Here is a 1,990-nt window from a genome sequence, read left to right as displayed (position 1 = left end):
TCCCCGGGGCCAGGGGTTGGGGCGGAGAGTGGCCGGGGGCCCCGGGCCACGGGGGACATTCAGAGCGCCTAATAATAGCTGACACCCGCTGAGCGCTCCTCTCGTGCCTTGCGCGGCGCCAAGTGCCACGCCGAGGAGTTGATGGAAATTGGGGGAGGGTCTGGAGGGGTGGAGAGAAATGAGGAAAAGCGAAAGAAGAGGGGGTGTCTGCAGGAGTTAGAGGAGAACGGGGGCATAGGAGAAAGCGAAATGGAGGGAGAATGGGGGTGTCTCGGGGCCGAAGAAGCATGGGGGTAAGGAGATGCTGAAGGAGAGATGCAGCAAGAAGGGGGGATCTGGAGCAGAGGAGCGCTCTGGGGGTTCCGGGGCAATAGGACGTCTGTCAGAGCGGTAGGAGATGGGGTCTTCAGAAGGGATGCCCGGGTATAATGGTGAGTCGGGGACTCCTGGGACAGCGGAGAAGCTGGGGCTATAAAATTTTAGGGATTAGGGTCTGCGGGGATTGTGGGGGCTTTGGGGACTGGCAGGAATTAAGAAGATCTCTGGGGGTAAAGGGGTCCGGGAGTAAGAGGGGACAACGGAGGCGATGGGGGACTCCATGAAGAGTGAGGGTCGTGGAGGGTGGGGACCGAGTCGGGCCGCGGGTCACTCACCGGCGCCGCCGCAGCCCCCGCCTGCCCGTCGGTCAAGGCTCGGGCTTCTGCGGCCTCTTCCCTCCCCCCTCCTCTCTCGTCCCCCTCTGGGCCCCGCCCCCGTCCGCCCCGAGAGCCACGGCGCAGGCGCACCTAGCGCCAGTCAGCCCCCAACGCCCTTACCGCTGGAGTTTCACGCCCCTCCCACAGCGCAAGCGCAGAATTGCCTTCCACCGGCCTCCTCGCGTGGGGAGCTTAGCTGCGCAGGCGCAACATTAGCGCTGCGTTAGTTCCCTGGCTTCTTGATGCCACAGGAGGGTACGCGCGAAACTCTGTCCACGCATGCGTGCCCTTCGCTCCTGGTTAGCTTTGGTACCCGGGGCCCCGTCCCTGCGCAGGCGTAGCAGTCCTTGGAGGAAGTGGGAGAAATGATGGAGAGAACGCCGAGGACAAGCGGCGTCCTCGCTTTTCTGACAGTCTTGCAGCCTAACCCAGCCTTCCTACCGTGCTTGGGACTCCTCCTCTAGGAGACTGGGGAGGCAGACGGCGCTAAAGGGCTGCGCTTCGTTTCCATGGCAACGGTGTGGGCGGAGTGGGGGCGTAAGAAAACCGGATTGCCGCCCACACGTACCTGCCCCGGCGCAGGGCTGCCCTGAATCTGCCAACCAACTCTTATCCACGGGGGCGGGGCACCCTGGGGATGTTCCACCCCAGATGGTGCAGTAACCATGGCAACCCGTCAACCTTCCAACAGTGCCTGGGAGCCCCCTGTCCACATAGTGACGTCATGGCGCGCGGAGGGAGAATTTAGAGGGAGAGCTTGGCGTGTAGGGAGGGTGATCCTGGCGCAGGTATGGCTTTAAGCAAATGCGCGGAGGCAGGAATCGATCTAGACCACGGGTCGGATGAGCTGAAGAAAGGATGATGGAGTTAAGTCAGGCTGAGAAATTTGCTTCCCATCTTCGCAGGAGTCCTCAAGGTCATTCAACAAACAGTGCTTCATTCATCTAGTCAACAAATAGTTATTGAGCACCTACAAGGTTCCAAGCGCAGTGACTACCAAAGACAAAAAGTCTACCTTGGGAGCACCTGGGTGGTTCACTTAAGCAGGTCGTGATCTCACGGTTCGTGGTTCGAGACCCGTGTCGGGCTCTGTGCTGACAGCTCAGAGCTTGGAGCCTGCTTCGGGTTCTGTGTCTCTCTCTTTCTCTCCCCCTCCCCCGCTAGCGCTCTGTCTCTCTGTCTCACCAAAACAAAAAACAAAAAACAATAAACGTTAAAAAAAAAAACTATATCCTTATGGAGCTCACATTTTAGTTGAGAGAAGCAGTAACCAAAATTAGTATGATACATAAATG

At 59.0% G+C, this 1,990-nt stretch overlaps 1 protein-coding gene across 1 annotated transcript in view; it reads right to left on the bottom strand.

Annotated features, from left to right (window-relative positions):
- MYPOP (Myb related transcription factor, partner of profilin) overlaps positions 1–1,362 on the bottom strand; it is a 7,192-nt gene extending 5,830 nt beyond the window's left edge. The window contains exons 1-2 of the mRNA XM_077747200.1: positions 1,264–1,362; positions 654–785 (exon numbers count right to left, since the gene is read on the bottom strand). Of these exons, the coding sequence (XP_077603326.1) occupies positions 654–785; positions 1,264–1,362 (231 nt within the window). The remainder of the gene's footprint in view (positions 1–653; positions 786–1,263) is intronic.
- Positions 1,363–1,990: the final 628 nt, after the last annotated feature.

Source organism: Crocuta crocuta, unplaced genomic scaffold (genome assembly GCF_008692635.1).
Source record: "Crocuta crocuta isolate KB4526 unplaced genomic scaffold, BGI_CrCroc_1.0 scaffold334, whole genome shotgun sequence".
NCBI classification, from domain to species: domain Eukaryota; kingdom Metazoa; phylum Chordata; class Mammalia; order Carnivora; family Hyaenidae; genus Crocuta; species Crocuta crocuta.
This window is presented reverse-complemented; position numbering and strand designations above follow the sequence as displayed.